General features: G+C 34.6%; 1 protein-coding gene across 1 annotated transcript; it reads right to left on the bottom strand.

Moving 5' to 3' along the window:
- Positions 1-5,288: 5,288 nt before the first annotated feature.
- Positions 5,289-8,820, bottom strand: LOC18032684 (protein NRT1/ PTR FAMILY 5.2). The gene is made up of 4 exons (XM_006420238.2): positions 8,556-8,820; positions 7,640-7,857; positions 6,533-7,098; positions 5,289-6,383 (listed from the first exon to the last, which is right to left on the bottom strand). Exons 1-4 carry the CDS (start codon positions 8,671-8,673, stop codon positions 5,498-5,500), a joined length of 1,788 nt encoding a protein of 595 aa, XP_006420301.1. The 5' UTR covers positions 8,674-8,820; the 3' UTR covers positions 5,289-5,497.
- Positions 8,821-17,927: the final 9,107 nt, after the last annotated feature.

The raw sequence follows: 17,927 nt of genomic DNA, 5'->3' as shown, positions 1-17,927 counted from the left end.
ATAAGTAATTGAGTACCCTGTAGAGTGAAGAGATGTCTCCAGAATTGACTAGTGAAGATTCGATCTCGATCGCTTATTATGGTCTTTGGCAGGCCATGAAGCTTATAAATATTATCTAAGAACACTTGAGCTACATCTTTTGCTGTGTACGGGTGTGCCAATGCCAGGAAGTGAGCATATTTGCTCAACCTATCAACCACTACCATGATAACCTTCTTGCCATGAGATTTCGGAAGGCCTTCTATAAAATCCATGGAAATGTCAGACCAAATCAGTTCTGGTATTGGTAACGGCTGTAATAGTCCCGGAGACGCTATAGTTTCAGCCTTATTTCTCTGGCATGTGTCGCACTCAGCTACAAATTTACACACTTCTCTTCTCATCTTCTTCCAATAAAAAGCTCTCCGTACTCTTTTTAATGTTTTCTTCACCCCCGAATGTCCACCCTCTACTCCACCATGAGCTTCTTGCAATATCGTCTTCTTTAATTCAGAACGATCTCCTAACCACAACCTTCCTTTGTACCTCAGCTGATTATCTACCCAGGTAAATTTAGAGTGTAGGTTCTGATCGTGCTGAATCTCCTGGATGAGTTTTTGTATGTTTTCATCGTTCTTCCATTCATCTTGTAGCACGCCCAACCAATTTGCTATTGGAAATGACAAAGCCATAATAATTGGTTCTTCCCTTTCCTCCTGCACCCTTGATAAGGCATCTGCAGCTGTGTTCTCCTTGCCACTACGGTAGACGATCTCATAGTCATAACCAGCTAATTTGGTAAGCCATTTATGTTGCATCGAAGTTGAAACTCGTTGATCTAAAAGGAACTTTAGACTGAGATGATCAGTGATTATCTTAAAGTGCTTTCCTACCACATATGGCCGCCATTTTTGTACTGCCATGACAGCAGCCAACATTTCTTTTTCGTATGTCGAAAGACCCAAATTCTTCGGAGCTAAGGCCTTGCTCAGGTAAGCTATGGGTCTGCCCTCTTGCAACAATACGGCTCCTATCCCATTTCCGGATGCATCGCACTCAATCACAAAATCTTTCTGGAAGTCTGGCATTGCCAATACTGGTGCCGCACACATGATGCGTTTGAGCTGGTCAAAGGTGTCTTCTGCAGCTTGAGTCCACTGAAAATTATCTTTCTTCAACAAAACAGTGAGTGGTTGACTAACTTTTCCATAATCTTTAATGAACCGCCGATAGTAACCTGTGAGCCCCAAAAAACCCCTTAAAGACTTGAGGGAATTAGGCTTAGGCCATTGCAGCATGTTTTGAATTTTTGCAGGATCAGTGGCAACTCCTTCCTCTGAAATTACATGCCCCAAATACTCAATCTTCTTTTTACCAAAAGCACATTTTGATTTTTTAACAAATAACTGGTTCTGGGTCAATACACCAAACATCAATTCCAAGTGTTCTAAGTGTTCCTTCCAATCACTACTGTAAATTAAGATATCATCAAAAAATACTAGTACAAATTTCCTTAGAAAAGGTTTAAAGATCTCATTCATCAAGCTTTGAAAAGTCGATGGTGCATTAGTCAGCCCAAAGGGCATGACTAAAAATTCGTAGTGCCCTTCGTGGGTCCTAAAAGCAGTCTTATGGATATCAGAGGAATGTACTCTAATTTGATGGTAACCGGATCGGAGATCAAGCTTAGAAAAATATGTAGCTCCATGTAATTCATCCAACAACTCATCAATGACAGGAATAGGAAACTTATCTTTGATAGTGATTTTATTAAGGGCTCTATAGTCAATGCACATTCTCCAAGTTCCGTCTTTCTTCTTGACCAACAACACAGGAGAAGAGAAGGGACTCACACTTTTCCGAATGGTGCCATTTTCGAGCATCTCCTGTACTAGCTTTTCAATCTCACTTTTCTGCACGTAAGGATACCTATATGGACGTATATTAGGTGGCATAGATCCAGGCTCAAGGGGGATTTTATGGTCATGTCCCCTTTGAGGAGGTAAACCCTTCGGCTCATCAAAAACCTTCCTATAATGATGCAACACTTGTTCTAGATCCTCTGGTTCTCTGTTTACTTCTTCTGCTTCCTCACCCTCCACTTGGATAGAAAAAATGTGAGCTGCTGATGCTTGAGACAAATGTTGAAGTTCCCGCTGCATGTGCTTCGGTGAAACCATTTTAGTAGGGCCTGGTGTATCCCCTTTCAGTACAAAATTTCGATCGCCAACAGAAAATTCCATCACCAACTCCTTGAAGTCCCATAATACAGGCCCCAATTCAACAAGCCACTGTATTCCGAGAACCATATCACATCCTCCCAATGGTAAGAGCCTTAAATCAGCTCGAAATTCCTCTCCCTGCATATTCCACTTCAATTGCCGACAAATAGCATCACTAATTATTTTGGTCCCATCTGCCACTGATACTGTCATTGGACTAATACGTTGAATTATGCAGCCTGCTCTTTTTGCAACTGTAGGGTCAAGGAAGTTGTGAGTACTTCCAGAATCAATAAGTATGGTGATAGCTTTCTTTTTTATGCTGCCGCCAATTCTCATAGTTTGATGAGTGCTAGACCCTGAAACGGCAAGAAGGGAAACTTGGGATTCTTCTTTTCCTTCCACTTTGTCAGCTTCATTTGGCTCTTCTCCTTCGCTATCTTCACCTTGTAATAGATAAATATGTTTCTGTTTGCAAACATGACCAAGCTCATACTTCTCATCACAATAATAACAAAGCTTTTTTTCTCTCCTCACTTGCATCTCTGCTGTAGAAATCCGCTTCACTGGTGGTAATCGGTTATTATCTGACTTTTTTGGCACAAAAGAATTCATTGTGGTCACCCCAACTTTGTTAACCCCTTTGGCCTCCTTAAGAATTGCTTCCATAGCTCCTTCCTGTAGCAACGCTAAACCAATGGCTTGGGTCAACGTGTTCGGTTGAAACATGGTGACTTGGTTCTTAATAGCTTCCTTCAAGCCACTAATGAAACATTGAACAAAGAAATCCTCTGGCAGCCCCCTCGTTCTAGCCATCAATGCCTCAAATTGTTCTTGATAGGCTTTTACTACAGTAGTTTGCTTCAACTTGGTTAACTGGCCAACTGGACTGTCATAAGCACTAAGACCAAAACGAGCAATGATATCTGTAGAAAAACTCTCCCAATTGATGTTCTCATGGCCAGCTTCATACCCCTGAAACCATTCGAGGGCATGTCCCTCCAGATGAATCGACGCCATCTCTACTTTCTCCTCTTCAACAATTCCATTGATGTTGAAAAAACGGTCACACTTGTAAATCCATCCATTAGGATTTTCACCCTCGAATTTGGGAAAATTCAGTTTGGAAAATCGAGTTTGAACGGAATTCTTACCAATATGATTATTATTTGATCCCCTATTGGTTGAGGTACTTCCTCCATTGTTGGAATCCCCTGTCTTCGTTGTTGTGGATTGATCAAGTTTCAAGCTTATAGCAGCCATCATCTTAGACAAATCTGATAAAAGAATGCCGTGTTTTTCTGAGGTCTCCCACAACTGCTTCAGAGATTCATCTACACGCTTTTGCTCTTGCGCTCTTGTTCCGTCAGCCATATTGGTGCCAAAATCGAGCTCTGATACCAAATCTTAAGATTAAAAAGGTTGAACCCAAACGAGAAGCAAAGCTCCTGAAGTTTTATTAAGTTTTTTTGCATAAAAAAATAATTCCTCAATCGAGTTCTCCTTATACAGAAAAAACAAGGAAATAAGCCAATAAAGGAAACAACTAAATAAGGAAAAACAGCTAGCTAGAATCAAGGCAAATCAGCCTTGAAGGAAAATTGCCGTAACACCAAGCCTGTCGGAATTCTTTTCTCGGCCAGCTCGCCGGCCCTGTCACTGCCGACTCCGACGTCGCCTGGCCCTTTGGCAAGCTTGAAGGGATTGATTCTGATGACATCCGTGAGACTGCTTACGAGGTCTTTTTCACTTCATGCAGGTCTTCTCCAGGCTTGGTGGACCCAATGCTACAAGCTTTTATTCCTCAAATGACAATAATAATAATAACAGTGGTGGTGACGAGGGAGTAGGAGGAGGCGGTGGTTCCGGATCCGGGTCACCGACCGCTAGGTTTAACGTCTTCATACTAATTCCAATTCTTATTTTGAGCATGCAACAAATGCCATTTAATCTGCCTGCCAACATGTATCAGAAGTTGCTGCCTACCGTCTAATCTTCCTTGATTCAAACTCCGTGTTCTACGAAAGCCTTTATGTCGGTGATGTTGCAAATGCAAGAGTTAGCCCTGCATTGCGAACTCTTAAGCAAAACGTCACTTCTTTGAGTGCCATTCTTACGGATAAAGCTCAAGCTTTAGCCATAAAAGTAAGTTATGAAGACATCTTTCGAAGCATTCCTTATGATTTTGCTTATTGGGGGAAGCTCTCGGGTCTTCTATCATTCCGATCATCAGATGATTGAGGAGGATTTTGACAGCTTGAAGAGGGTATTCTGCACATGTGGTGAAGGACTGATAGTTGAAGATGTGGTGGATCGCGAGGCTGAGACCGTTGAAGGGGTGATAGGTTTGATAGGGCAACAAATTGAACAACTATTAGAAGATTTCATAATTCTTTTCTGTGAAACAAGTGGTATCAGAGTTGGAAGCACATGTCAAAAGCTACCAATGCCACGAACAACAGGAAGGTGGACCATAGCAGATCCTAACACCATACTGAGGGTGTTGTGTCACATGAACGACCGAGCTCCAAACCAGTTTCTGAAGAAATCTTTCCAGTTAGCAAAGAGGAAATGAAGACAAACCTTGTCTTGTACATTTGAAGCAGAGAGAGTAAATTTGTGTTTCACAATAGTATCGATCACTTCTAGCCATGTAACTGAAAATAGAACTTGGAGATACTATGGGGGGTTCTTATATCTAAATTATGTTCACTCAAATTCTATATGAAGATGTTGCTGAGGGTTGAGAGAGCATTGTAGTCTTTTTGGACTTCAATTTTTTTTTCTTTTTCTTTTTTTCCTAGCACTAGGCACTGTTTGATCTTAGTGTGAATCTTCTTGGAGTATTTTATCATAGAGAGTGTGCATAATATATCTTCGCAGATAGTTTTTTTTCTTTTATTTTTAATCTTTGTTTATCCTGTCTACAGGATGAATATTTTCAGAAACAAAAACTCACATGGTTGTCTATTGAGCTATTACTCTGTGATTAGAAGAGAACTCACAGTGAAATCCATCTAATGGTTTTTGCTTTTGTAGATTTTCAAGATTTTTTTTCCCTAAAATTTCAACTTTCCATAAAGTCACCAGGGAAACAAATACTTTACAACATTTTCTTTACATTCTTTTTCTTCTCTTTCGAGTTAAAACATTCTTGTGACTGATGTGAAGGAAATTTAACACAGACTGTTGTATCAAACAATCAAGCCCAAAGTAAAATTATCTGTTAAATCTCTATATTAGCCTGGCCAGAAACCGAGCTTCAATTCTGATTCTCGTGTGAAACAACAGCCTAATCAACCAGCCATAGTCGCTTTTTGTGCAGATGCCCTTAATCTCATCACCTTCAGTTCTTCAGTGAGCACCTCCATTGAATCTGAAACTTCAGCCTTGTACACATAGAACTTTGCCACAACCAAGAAGAAAACAAAGTTCAAGACATTCAATATAGCGAAAAAGGCATAGTAATAGTCCAAATGAGAAACATTAAGGTTGTTTAGAATCCATCCTTTGTGCCCATGCCTTTTGGTTATGTCAGAAACCGTTGAAAGCAGAAAGGTACTAAGGAAATTTCCAACTCCTAAAGTAGTCATTGAATAAGAAGTTCCAAGACTCTTCATGCTCTCTGGTGCCTGATCATAAAAGAACTCAATCTTCGCTACCTCCAAGAATGCATCAGCTGTTCCCATAAGCACAAATTGAGGAAGCAAAACGAATATCGTTAAAGGAACCTGCTGTCCTTTTTCAACTATACCATGGTCCTTGGCCACACTTAGTCTATATCTCTCGGTAAAAGAAGCAATAACCATAATTATAATATGAATGACTAGGCCAATTCCCATTCTTTGAAGAAGCGTGATCCCTCTAGGATTCTTAGTCCACCTTCGCGTAATCTTGACAAAGTATCGGTCATATAAGACGACACAAATAAGCATTGATAAGGTTACAAATCCTGTTAAACTTGCAGGGGGGATCTTGAAGCTGCTACCAATAGCTCTATCAAGGGTAGTGCCTTGCTTTACAAAAAGGGTGTTGATTTGAGCAAGCATTGTGCTGGGAACAAACGTGGCAACCAAGATTGGGATCATTGCTAACATTTGCTTGGTTTCCTCTACTTGAGTCACTGAGCATAACATCCATGGATTTGTTGAAGTTGTTTTGACTGCAGCTTTGTTAAAGAACCTGCACGCAAGAATAGACATGAAGATACAATTAAACAAAAATGTGCCTTGAGTCTGCCACATATTCAATGGGACCAAAATATATATATATATATATATATATATATATATATATGTGTGTGTGTGTGTGTGTGCAACTATGACACTAACCTCAAATTTTGGGTGGAGTCGATCCTGTACTTCCCTTTTTGTGCATAATCTTCCAAGTCAAGTTCATAAAGTTCTTTAGGGTCAGTAGGCAGAGGCACATTCCATTTTCTTATGGCAGCAACAATGACCTTTGCCATCCTTGTGAATGGGCTTCCTGTGGGCTTCTTGTGCCTGTAGAAGGGTGTGCCAGCAAAGAAAATCGCAATGGATATCGCAAGACCGAGTGTCGGAAGCCCATAACCCAAGGTCCAGCCCACATTGTCTTGTATGTAGACAAGCACTGTATTGGCAAAGAGTGTCCCAAAGAAGATGCTAAACATCCACCAGTTGAAGAAGGAGAGCTTATGGGCCTTCTCCTTGGGCTCAAATTCATCAAATTGGTCCGCTCCTATCGTCGAGATGTTGGGCTTGGTTCCTCCAGTTCCCACAGCCAGTGTGTAGAGTGCAGCAAAGAAGATCCCTAATTGTAATGTTGAAGCCTTCTTACAGTCTTGACTGTTAATATCTTTGCACGTAGGAGGTTTCAACCCAGGTAATGACACTGATAGCGTTAGTACAATCATCCCCTGTAATTAGAAAAAAGAAAATATAAAATTAAAAAATCATTAAAAAAATACAGACAAAATTTATATATATGTCTTTATATACAATACGCCCACTTGGTCTGATTGTCTGATCTTCCTATCTTTAACAAGTCAACAAAGAGCAAGACATCTAAAACCATGTGCCCCGATCTTGAAAATTGGGATCAAATTTTGTCATTTATCCTGGTGTTATCATTAATTTATATCAGACACCGACAATGCGACATTGTATTGCCTTCTAAAAACAGATATTAGGTACCTAGTCAAGTGGTCATTCATGCAGGCACTTGTTTGACCTTACAAAATTATTTGATCTTATCTTTCAGTATTGGATATTTTCAATATTTGAAATTTTGATATATGATGTTGAACTTGCAAATCATGTGATTGCATTTGCTTACTGATTAAATATCATCAGATGATTGCATATAAGAAAAAGAACCTAAATGATCCAATAAATTAATTAGATAATATAATATCACATGACAGTGTGTCGTTTACCATAATAAATAAGTATACATACCATGAGGTAAATACAAGAAGCGATGGCGAAGGTCCAGTAGCGGCCGAGATGGGCATCGGCAACATAAGCGCCCACAATGGGAGTGACCCAAATGGTGCCAACCCAGTTGGTGACGTTGTTAGCCGACTTCACAGTGCCCTGATGCAGCTTGTTTGTCAAATACAGCACCAAATTTGACGATATCCCATAATAGGCCATACGTTCAAACACCTCATATACTGCAAATAATGACAACAAGCCAACAAGTAGCCAACAAAAGATTCAGAAAACAGTTGGGAACTGAACACTTTTGTTAAATATCTGCTAAAAAGTGAAATCTTTCTTATCAAAAAAAAAATATATATATATCTGCTAAAAAGTAATGTGACTACAAGTCGTGATTTGATTTGGTGGGATGGATGGGAAAGGACCGCTTTTTGGTGACCACTCATGGGGTCTTTGACAACTCCATGTTATGGAGCTATGTACTGATTAAGGCTTACTTTTCGTGTTTAAACATTTACTTTAAAAAAAGTTTAAAGATGATAAATACAAGCGTAGCTATAGATTTAGCAAAGCTGCATCTTGGTGTTTTCTACTTTGTCTTTTAGGCACGTGTTTTGCCCATGTGTCTCTACTTGGCACCGCAATATCGCGAAACTAGTAAAAATCTCTTGAAGTAGTACAAGAAATCTGAAGTTCGAAGCTCGCTCATGTACACCAGGAGATCATACGAGGAGGAGGAAAAAGGAAAAGGGTTCCAAAGAAACATGGAAGATGGAACAAAGGCATATGCTGTTGCAAGGCGAGACAAAACAGTAATAAAAGAAATGATCTAGCAAAACGGCTAGCTGAATCCTGAACGGCCATGAATAGAAATAATAACAACTCATACACATATAGGATTAAACAGAGTGAAGAAATTCAAATATTGTACCAACAACAAAGGAGCAGGCTCTCCATCCACCACGCTGGGATCTGCGAACAGGGTTGCCTTTGAGGTCCACAGTGCCATCTTGTGTATAATCATCTATATTTCCTTCTTCACCACCCATATTTTTGTTTAATTATTTGCTGCTCCTTTTCTTTTCTTCTCATTCGACAGTTTACGTTAGAGGGTCCATAAATGTAGAACACTCATTTATAGACACTCAATTCCTCTTCGCTGGGGAAGATAATTAGTAAATTTACCTATATGCCATCACGATTCTTCCTTTGACTTTTTTTTTTTTTTGGGGATAAGGGTTCTTCCTTTGACTTGTATTCAGTATCCCGCCATTTTTCTAAAGCTAAAAAATGCAACGAACAGTTCTTGGATCGGCATTATCTGCAATTCTGAATGGGTGACTGACAGTTAGTAGATAATAATATACATGTAAGAGTGGTTAAATTTTAAATATACTTCAGCATAAATTCAAGAAAAATTTCAGATTAATACGGGATATTGATTCATATTAATCAGATCATTTTACAAAATTAAAAAAAATGATTATAGGAAAACTTAATTAAAAGAAAGACTAGTTTGACATTGTTTTAATATAATCATTTAATAAAATAAGAATTAATTTCAGATTATTCCCCTCACGAATTGATTATTTTTAATTCATCTTCTTTATTTTTTAAAATCTTAATTTATCTCCTTTATTTTGTTAACAGTACAAAATAAATTCATCCACTGCCTCCATTTTTCTTTATCTATTGAATAAAAATTAGAGTGCTTTAAGTTTTTTCAAAATTTTTTTTGTTATTTTACATAATCATGTAACATAATATATTATTATGTAGCAGCCATTGAATTTCATTCAACGGTTGTAAAAATATAAGATAAAAATCATATTATTTTCACAACCATTAAATTTTTATCCAACAATTATAAAAATAAAAAATAAAAAAATTATATTATTTTCACAACTGTTGAATTTTCATTCATTTAACGATTGTTACATAATCATATATGTTTCATGATTATATAATATAGCAATCTTTTTTTTGGTAAAATAAAGAGAATAATCATGTCGGTTCATGGTAAGAATAATATAAAGATTACCCGTAAATTATTTCATTTATTTTAAATGTTTTTGCTCATTGTCATTGTCATATCACTGTCGTGCTTGGGGAAGAAAACTTATACTGGACTATTCAATAAAATCATGTTATGTGCTTTAACTCATTTATTCCACTATCTATCAGCCAGCTGGGCTTGTGTCCGAATCCCATCTCCCTGTTGAAAGACTTTTAAGAATAAGTTTAAAGCAAACTTTGTTTTCTTTAAATCTATGAAAATGCTCTATTGGAATTTTAAAATTACAAAACATTTCCCAATTCATTTGAAAAGTTTCGAAATTGCCCCTAATCTAAATGCTCAATCCTGATGAGTTTAGTTAGTTTATTTTGGATTTTAGTTTAAGCTTCACTTGCTTTATGCATTAAAAAAAATTATTTATTTGATTGTATTCTAATCGAAACTATCAAGAATATTATGATTGAGCCATTATTATTATTATTATTATTATGGGAAAAATTCACCCCACCATAATTGAAAACATCATCTCACCTTCTCATTTGAGTTTTTTTTTTCTTTTAATTTTAACTTTCTAAAGGATTGTCAAAATATTTCTTGAGCATTCATAAACTTACGATACAAAATTTATATCTTAACTGATGTGGCACCAACAAAGTTAAAATATAAAATTTATATCTTAATTGATTTGACACCAACAATCATTTTTTGAATAAGAAATTATAAGCCTCAAAAGTAATTGTTGCATGATCTTATAAAATCATGCTACTTTATCCACCGCATCAGCTAGGATACAATCAAACTTTATATCCAGGACTTTACAAGCTCATTGTCGTTAGTTCTTTAATTACCGATATTTCTCATATGACTTGTGCAGAAACAGTTTCCGTAGAGACTTCGACAACAAGACTCACAGTGCATGGGTTAAACTTAATTTTCTTCTGGAGTGGGAACATTTGAGCTTGTGGCCCCCAAAATTCTTTGCGGAATAAATTTTGCAAATTAAGTCAATCGAAGACCTCACAACTGGTGATTAGAAGACAAACTAAGCCATTTTCCATTTGCTAATGTCATAAATAACTGCGTGATTGACCAGCTATTAGCTTTCGTACGAATTACTTTAAAGACTGTCACCAACTCCTGATCTAGCTCAAGTCATTGAACTGCTTTAAATATTTGCTGAATTTTCGAAATTATGAAATCAGACGGTTGGTTTCGATTAGGTTATTTCTACACCAACCATCATAAGTGCGAAAATTTTGTATAATGTTATTTATAACTAAAAATCACAATTATTTTCATTATCTTATTTATTATTTAATCTCTACATTGAACCATATGCATGAGGCTTATTTTATGTCTTTTTTTCTAAATAAATTAGAATTAACGCCCAGTAACAAGAAGAAACCTGTCTGGAAGACTGAACTAGTTGAGTGGTATTCTATTATTCCAAAAAAAAAAAAATCAAGTTGTCCACTTGTTTGTAATTTTTTAATTATGCCATCCTTAGTTTAATAAAATTGCCTATGTATCAAATAGTTTAACTCCTCCCTGGTACTTCACATCTAAGACAATATTAAATTATATGCCATTCAAACATGAGATTTGTATTTTAAATTTCTTTTAAATAAAATCAACAAATATTTACAATTAAAAGTTTAAGCCTCCTAAGTGAACTATGTACGTAATAGCACAATCTGAATATCTGGATCTAGAATGGTTCGGATCGATTTATAAATATTTGAAAGAAAATTAACTTTTATAATATTTACGAAAATATTCAAACCCTCAATTGTAACCTCAAAAATAAGGTTAGGAAGTGTTCATCGCTAATGCTTAGAGAATTTTTTATTTCAATTGATGTGGTGTGAATTACAATGACACAATATAACTATTAAGCATGATATTATTTTTTTTTTAATTTTACATATTTTTATCCAAAATTTGATTTTCAACTTTCAACTACAGGAGGGAGTAATACAGTAGGAAATCACGTGAAACAAATTGTATTAAAATTATGGTATGAACCGAATTATCAAAATTCGAAAGGGGACAATTTAGGTATGATGAATAAATTCTCGCCCACATTCATGCACGCCCGTCTGATTCGTATCATTTGTTTGCGGCTGTGCAAAATGGGGACCACTCCAAGAGTTGACAAGAATCAAATTGCCGCGCTTACACATTTGAGCACGAATTGCACGATTGCAATTTCACACCACCATCCCTATTATACCCTTCGGCTTTATTTCATATTACGATAGCCGGAATCAGAATCTTGGACTCTTGAACGGTTGTCTGTGGGCATCGCCTTGATCTTCCAAGTCTCTTTCACTCCTCTTTTGACTAATAAGTCGTAAGAAACGGCGACGGCTTCTAGACTTCTAGTTAAATAAGAATGGTAAACATGGACCCACAATGATGCAATTGAAATTGAGATTTTCCATTAAAAGAAGAAAAAAAAAGTGAATACATGACTAACAAAGTGTCGGCTCCGTTGACAATGGAATTCTCTTAAGTGGCTTGACTGAGTTTGCTCCTCAGTTCGAATCGCAGGGAAGTCGCTTTTGTTGGGAGAACCTGTGCATCTCGGTTCGAGCGGGGACTTCTAGTCTAGGTTGTGGTACGGACTTAAAGGTGCCTCCCACAGTTGGGGCCCTCCCCAAAATACCTCGTAGTAAAAAAAGAAAAGAAAAGTGAATACATGCATAATTTGGAAACCTATTAGGAACTCTATCATCAACTATTTAAAATTGTTGTGAATGCTCGTTAGTTCAAATGATAAAATTTTTTAAATAGAGATAAGAGGTTCGAAGTTTGAATCTAATTATTTATAATTTTTCTTATTTAATTTATGATACAATCATAATCTTATATTAGTTAATGTTAAAAATGATGTCAATTTAGATTTATTTTTTAGTTATTTTGAGATTTATGGTGATCATATTCTTTTTAGTTGTACCAACTAGCTGGATTAGTTAGTCCTTGAAAATTTTGATTTAAAATCTTTCAAGTTTTGGTGACTCATGGTGAAAGCGATTTTAGTTTTTTATGAACACTTTTTCTGGATTTTAGATTAAAAAAGTACCTAGTAATGAAACTTATCTGCGATCACATCCATATGTGAATATAAAACACTTTATATATATATATATATATATATATATATATATATATATATAACAGAATCAAACTACACTTTTTTCTTATCTCGAAAAATAGAACCAGTCCACACTTTTTTATCCCTAAAATTAAAATCAACCTATGTTTATCATAGGCTATGAGATGTGGCATTTGTGACGCAAATGATGGTGTAATGTAATTAATCACGTTTAAAAATTTATAAAAATTGATCATATTCACTACATGAATATTTTATTTTCATATCAGATGTAGATTACATCACATAATGAGCATTTTCATTTTATTTTAAAGAGAAAAAAATAATACTAAACATCCCAAAACTTCCACTAAAATATTCATTTCAAAATAAGGTGTGATACTCGTCAAGCGATGACTAATCTTTCATAATTTTTAAAGCAATTTATTTTAATATTTAATGATTTACATGATCAGTGTTACGCACCTCATATATATAATACGATGAATTTTTTTCAGATAAGTATTAGTGTTTATTTCAACTTTCGAGACCAATCAAATGAATTAAAAATCGGAATGATGGATTTGGATGGAATTCATTAACTCAAGTTTCAAAATTCTTCCGAATCAGTTACCTTTCTAGAAATATGTTGAAAATCAAACCAAGCACATATTTGTTTAGGTGTTAGATCATGGGTACTAATCAATGTATTTTGTTCTACCAAATTGATTACGTTTCTAGAAATATGATGAAAGATCAAACCGACCATTTTACTTAAAATAAAGCTTCAGTATCAAAATTCCAGTCCAATACTAAATCTCACTTATTTATTGAATAATGAATATCACATCAATTTGAATTTAAACCAAGAGTTAAATATTAAAATCATTAACATTATTATTTTATTTATTTAATAAAAGAAAAGAATTAAGCAGTACAAATACAAAAAAATACATATTTTAATATATTAATTTTTTTAATTATTAGTTAAAATGAGAATCACTACAAGAAAATAGGGATAAGGCAACATCATTTTAACAACGTGCACGTATGAAATATTGTCAAATTTATAATTTACCAACAATCGCAAATTGCATGTTGGCAAATATATAGTTTTAGCAACACACAATGAGTGACCGTTGAGTTAAACTTTATCACGACAACCAATCATTTGTTGCGATATAGGAATATGTAATGACAACATTCAAACTTTGCATGTTGTAATTAGTTATTTAAGACAACATTGAATTGTCTGTTGCATAAATTATTATTTAAATAACAACATTTAGTTGTGTGTTAAATTTTTTTTAACCCAATTTAATATGAAGTTGGTATAAATTAGACATAAATAGATGCTTATGAAATTTATTCATAAAAATATTATAACAAAAAAATTTTTGAGTATATCATTAACTATATTTCTTAGAACTAAAATAGTAGAAAATAATGTGCAATAAATAAAAAAATTCATTGCGCGCGCATAAGTTATACAGCGCGGGTTAAAGCGCGGCAAAAGGAAGATAAAAAAAAAAGACAAATTGACTAAACCAAAAAAAAATAAAAGAAAAGTAATTGACTTAATGAAACTTGGGTTCACTTTACAATGCCACTTTACTCTTTCTCTGCCACTCAAGCAAATCAAGCTCCTTCATCGTCATTGTAATAACAAGTGCCCAAGGAACCGGGTTTATCAGGTACTTTTCTTTTCAATTTCATTAATAAAGCCCAGTTTCACTTTCCTAATTTCATTTAATTAATAGTTTGCTCTTTCCACTAATTCTTTTCAGGAGATTTCGGGCTTTGTACTAATGTTCCCACTCAAAATCGTTCCAGATGGTCCCATTGCAAATTCATTGCTTGGTAAGTGGGACAATTCTTTATTGTTTGTGGGGTTCATATGTTATGACATAAACCAAACTAATATTAATTTTTTTGTGGTGGGTCATTGAAACCAAAAGATGATTTTCTTCTTTGAAAATATTTACACGGAAAAGCTGATTTTGGAGATTATATTATATTTTTAATTTAAATTAGTAAATATTACTAGTGAGATGGATAATGATTTCTTTTAATTGAGTGGCACAATTTTAATCTATTATTGGTGTTGTTGACATGATGAAACAGGTAACTCCTATTAACGCCATTGAACATAGTCTCCTATATCAGCAGTGACTTTTTACAATTTGACTGTGAAGCAAAACTTGAGGTATTGCTTTCTGCTGTATAATTAAAATTCTAAATGAAATTTCTCTATTTTGATGTTTGCTTTAAAAAATCTATTGCAGTTATATTATTTTGTCTATTTTATGTTTGTTCATAGTCTTATTCTGTTAACTTTTACTAACCTATTGGATACTCTAAATGGATCCTATTTCTTTGTATTTATCTTTATATGGTCCAAACTAATCACCTTTGCACAACCAGGTCTTGCCAACATTAGTAATTCAAAATGGATAAAAGATGGGTCTATTTCTCAAGGTTTCATGTTTATTTAATAAAATAATGAATAGTTTTAGGAACAGTTATAGCTTTAGATTAACCAATAAGTTATTACTCTCATTATTATTTTTTTGTAGACATTCAGATGAATATAGAAATGGAGCACGTGACTTTGTTAATAGTGCTCGTGCAAATTCAGGTAATCTAGATATAATAGTATATGCCTATCAATTGACATAAGTGGGCATGAAACTGAAAATGATAATGAGGACGAACCTCTTAGAAGGGAAGGAGTTGAGAATATAGTGTGTGATGACTAGTTTAGTATATTAATTATTTATGTATTCTAGATATAATAGTATATGCCTATCAATTGACATAAGTGGGCATGAAACTGAAAATGATAATGAGGACGAACCTCTTAGAAGGGAAGGAGTTGAGAATATAGTGTGTGATGACTAGTTTAGTATATTAATTATTTATGTATTCTTGAATTATAGTTTATTGTTATAGTTATTTGTTTTCATGAATCTATTAATTGGTTCCTTAAATTAAACGATTATGTTAATGTGCTTATTTCTCCGTGATTATTTTTATATGTTTATTTCTAAACAAAGCTCTAGCTTTGTCATTGGCATTAATCTCTTGTCATAATAATATAAACATTTTGTTCAGCATTTAACAATTGTGCAGGGGGTAAAAGAGATGGACAATGCTGAAGTAAGTAATTATTATTTTTTTTGGTTCAACATTGAATTATAATTTTTTATCTTCATATACTTATTTTATTTTTGTTTATTCCTACATTAATTATGCTATGTATAAAGTCTTCTAGGCAAGGTGAGAAAAGAAGTCGAGATAAATTTGGAGAAAATGCAACTATTCAAGGGGAGAATGGACCATTAGCAACTAGCAATAGAGAAAATGCGCACATATCTCAATCTGATGACAAAGGCACAAAAAAGAAAAGAGGTCCAACCAAACTTGGAATGATTCAAGATCATTCTCCACCATTGAGCATTGAGTTTAACGAATGTGGCCAGGCAGTAGGTGTAAATTCTGATAAATATGCATCTTTTATTGGAGTTATAACACGAGAACATGTGCCTGTTTGCATGAAAAATTGGCTTTCGGTTGACCACAAGCTAAAAGAAGATCTTTGGTCATTAGTGCAGGTATATGGTATTATGCAATAATTATCTTTATTAACAAATACAGCATTTATCTTGAGATTTATTATATCAGCTATTGTTTGCATTTTTCTTATAATTTATACAGGAAAAATTCGTTGTGGATGAGTCTCGTAAACACTTGGCTTTAAGAATGATGGGTGATTGCTAGAGACGATACAAATCAGAGAACAACTAAGATCAAACAAGCCAACAAAGAGCATAATAAAGCACGTGTACTTTCTCTTATCAAGCCAAAAAATATAACTTCCAAAGAAGATTGGGCTAAATTTGTCAAGGAAAGGTTGTCTCCAGAATTTAAAGTAAGTTAGTCCATTGCATTGCAATAATGGTATTCAAATTAAGTTCATATCTATTAAAACTATACATTTCAATGTTTGATTGATAGGCAATAAGTAAGAAGTTTAAAGAAATGAGAAATAATCAGGAAGTGGTTCATTCAATGGGCCGACTAGGTTATGCTAGGAAGGAGCATACCATGGTATGAATTTATTTAATTCGAATATTTTTTTACACTTATTTGATTTACTTTAAATTACATATTTTTCTTAATTGTAGAAAAAAAAGAGTTCAAATCCATCTGAAATCACTAGAGTTGATGTTTGGATTGAAGGCCATCTTAAAAAGAATGGTCAACCTGTTAATGAAGCAGCTTCTAAAGCATTGGTAAGAGATATCTATACAAAGTATTCTTGTTATAACCATTCATATGTATGTTTTTAATAATGCTATTTTGCCTTCTTCTAGGAAAAAGTTAGAGAGTGTCATCATTCAAAAGATAATGCAAGGTCTAACAACATATGTAATGATGCTATTGCAAAAGTATTTGGACCTGAAAAGCGTGGACAAGTTCGAGGACTGGGGTTCGGAGCCACTCCCACTCAATTAGAAGCACATATTCGATCTACTGGAAAAGTAAAAGAACTTCAAAACCAACTGCAAGCTCAATCTGAAAGAATGTCTGTCCTTGAAAAGAATTATGAGCATTTGATAGCTGCGCTTTTAAAACAATGCCAACAGGTAAATGACTATATGATAATGCATATATACATGTAACTAGTTATTTGAAATCCATTCTAAGACTTAAGAGAATTCTAATCATTTACAGAATCCAAGCAAAGGTTTTGATGATATTATAACTTCTCAAGCTTGTACTCCTCAGGTAATGCTTTTTTTTATCTTTTTTTAGACTTATTAAGAATGTTTCATTGAAAAGAAAAAAAAAAAGTACTGGCTAAACCAACTTTTATTTCTCACTCCTATAAGTTGTAAATCCATATTCGTCTTGCTTATAGTCACAACAAGGAAGCGGTACAATGCAAGAAAATGGCCACTATGAAAATGCAAGATGTTATTTATTGAATTGGTATTCAGATGATGTTGATGAAATAGTGGCTAAAGGAACGATTGCCTCAACAAACCCTAAGGCAAAAGTTCACCACATGCCTCTTGGAAGAGATTGTTGGAAAGTTTGGGTGGAATCAATATCTGATGGTATGGATGAAGTGACTTTATATAAAGTGACAGATGAAGCTCATATAATAGTTGAGGCTTTGGGAA

The sequence above is a fragment of the Citrus clementina genome, unplaced genomic scaffold (genome assembly GCF_000493195.1).
Source record: "Citrus clementina cultivar Clemenules unplaced genomic scaffold, Citrus_clementina_v1.0 scaffold_9, whole genome shotgun sequence".
Taxonomy (NCBI): domain Eukaryota; kingdom Viridiplantae; phylum Streptophyta; class Magnoliopsida; order Sapindales; family Rutaceae; genus Citrus; species Citrus x clementina.
The sequence above is the reverse complement of the archived record's forward strand: the minus strand, read 5'-3'. Positions and strand labels throughout refer to the sequence as shown.

Bases quoted from the DNA above. Each gene is read 5' to 3' on its own strand.
- LOC18032684 (XM_006420238.2), bottom strand. From the start codon at position 8,673: ATGGGTGGTGAAGAAGGAAATATAGATGATTATACACAAGATGGCACT. The intron at 7,858-8,555 runs GTACAATATTTG...CATTATTTGCAG, and splicing joins AGCCTGCTCCTTTGTTGTTG to TATATGAGGTGTTTGAACGT. The intron at 7,099-7,639 runs GTATGTATACTT...TTCTAATTACAG, and splicing joins CTTCTTGTATTTACCTCATG to GGGATGATTGTACTAACGCT.